Source organism: Mus pahari, chromosome 4 (genome assembly GCF_900095145.1).
Source record: "Mus pahari chromosome 4, PAHARI_EIJ_v1.1, whole genome shotgun sequence".
Taxonomy (NCBI): Eukaryota; Metazoa; Chordata; class Mammalia; order Rodentia; family Muridae; genus Mus; species Mus pahari.
Genome location: NC_034593.1, coordinates 52,638,750 through 52,640,171, shown reverse-complemented (window position 1 = coordinate 52,640,171; position 1,422 = coordinate 52,638,750). Strand labels below are relative to the sequence as shown.

At 32.1% G+C, this 1,422-nt stretch overlaps 1 protein-coding gene across 1 annotated transcript in view; it reads right to left on the bottom strand.

Annotated features, from left to right (window-relative positions):
• Positions 1 to 1,422, bottom strand: part of LOC110320788 (arylacetamide deacetylase-like 2) — a 12,300-nt gene that overhangs the window by 7,057 nt on the left and 3,821 nt on the right. The window contains exon 3 of the mRNA XM_021196921.1: positions 530 to 560. Within this exon, the coding sequence (XP_021052580.1) occupies positions 530 to 560 (31 nt within the window). The remainder of the gene's footprint in view (positions 1 to 529; positions 561 to 1,422) is intronic.

Genomic DNA, 1,422 nt, shown 5'->3' with positions numbered 1-1,422 from the left:
CAGACCTTTCTGCCTCAGGTTTGTTTTTGTTATGGTGTTTATCACAGCCATAAGAGGCAAAGTAACAATCCAATTCCATTTTCCTCCTCCCTAGATGCAATGTCTTTATAAGTTCTGTGATGTCTATTAACAATGTAGTCACTACAAAATCTTGGCAAGTTGCCAAATTTTAAAAATATGATCAAAATCAAGACTATTAAGAGGTATCTCTTATACATTAAAAAAATTTAATTCTTGGAAAGTTGCCACTTTTAAAATTATGATCAAGATGTAGACTTTTCAAAAGGTAACATCAACAGCATACTGTGGCTCTGGCTTTGACTTTTAAGACATTGGCTGTGGCCATAAAACAGAATATTTTTTCTAAGAACATGGACCTGGATTTCTCTCATCATCATGGGGAACTACCTAGCTTTGTATTTTGCTTTTTACTTTAGATTTTGCAAAGAATGAAATAAATATGATAGAGGGTCCTTCTTCCCCGCAGCCATTGTATTCGTCTTACAGTTTACCTTGAGTCACTGCCTACCTTCTACAAACACTCTATAAACTTTGAATAACTGAAAAAAAAACAGAATTGAAAGTATTATTGTTTTATAAGATTTATGACAAGCATGGGGCAGGGACTGAGCCAAGCTTTCATTTTCAATATACTGAATTCTATTGCCATTCTTGAACTGCAAGGGAGCATACTCAATTTTCTCTACCATATTAAAAATCTCATACTCTTTTTTTAAATTGAGAAATCAATTGACTATTCAGATATTACCTGAATTTGATAAATATTCATATATTATTTAAAAATTTTACAATTTCATTAACTTGCTTGTTTTTATAGTTTACTTACAATGGCTTTCCATATATTGTTAACAGTCTATTATTGAATTTTCCAAAGTTTTTTCAAAGGACTATTTTTTATTTTTTACATTTATTAGCTTTATATGTCCTTTATAAATATTACAGGAGACAATCACGGAATCTCAACTTCATGACTGGGGCTTGTTTATAAAAAGTTTTATTTTGTGTTTTCCCCTTAGAGTCATGTTGAACAACTTCCTTATATGCTTTACCACTTTAGTAATAAATTAGAAACTCCCTCTTGAGTCAAGAGCATGTACTTCTTATAGGCCTCCTTTCAACATTACAGCTGCTGAAAAAATCCTGAAGCCAAGGAGAAAATGTAGTAGCAATTGACTTATCCAAGTCATTTTTTTTTTGCTTTATTGCATATGAAATATAAGTAAAATGTCACCTGAGAAAAGGAGTTTCACTGGGATTCACTTGCTAGAACATTATCCCACGCTGGAGGAAGCCCTGAGTTTGAACCCTAATACTACATAGACCAGGTTTGAGACAAATGCATTTCATCATAGTACTCAAGAGGTAGAAGATCATAAGTAAAATGTTATTACCAACTAAGTA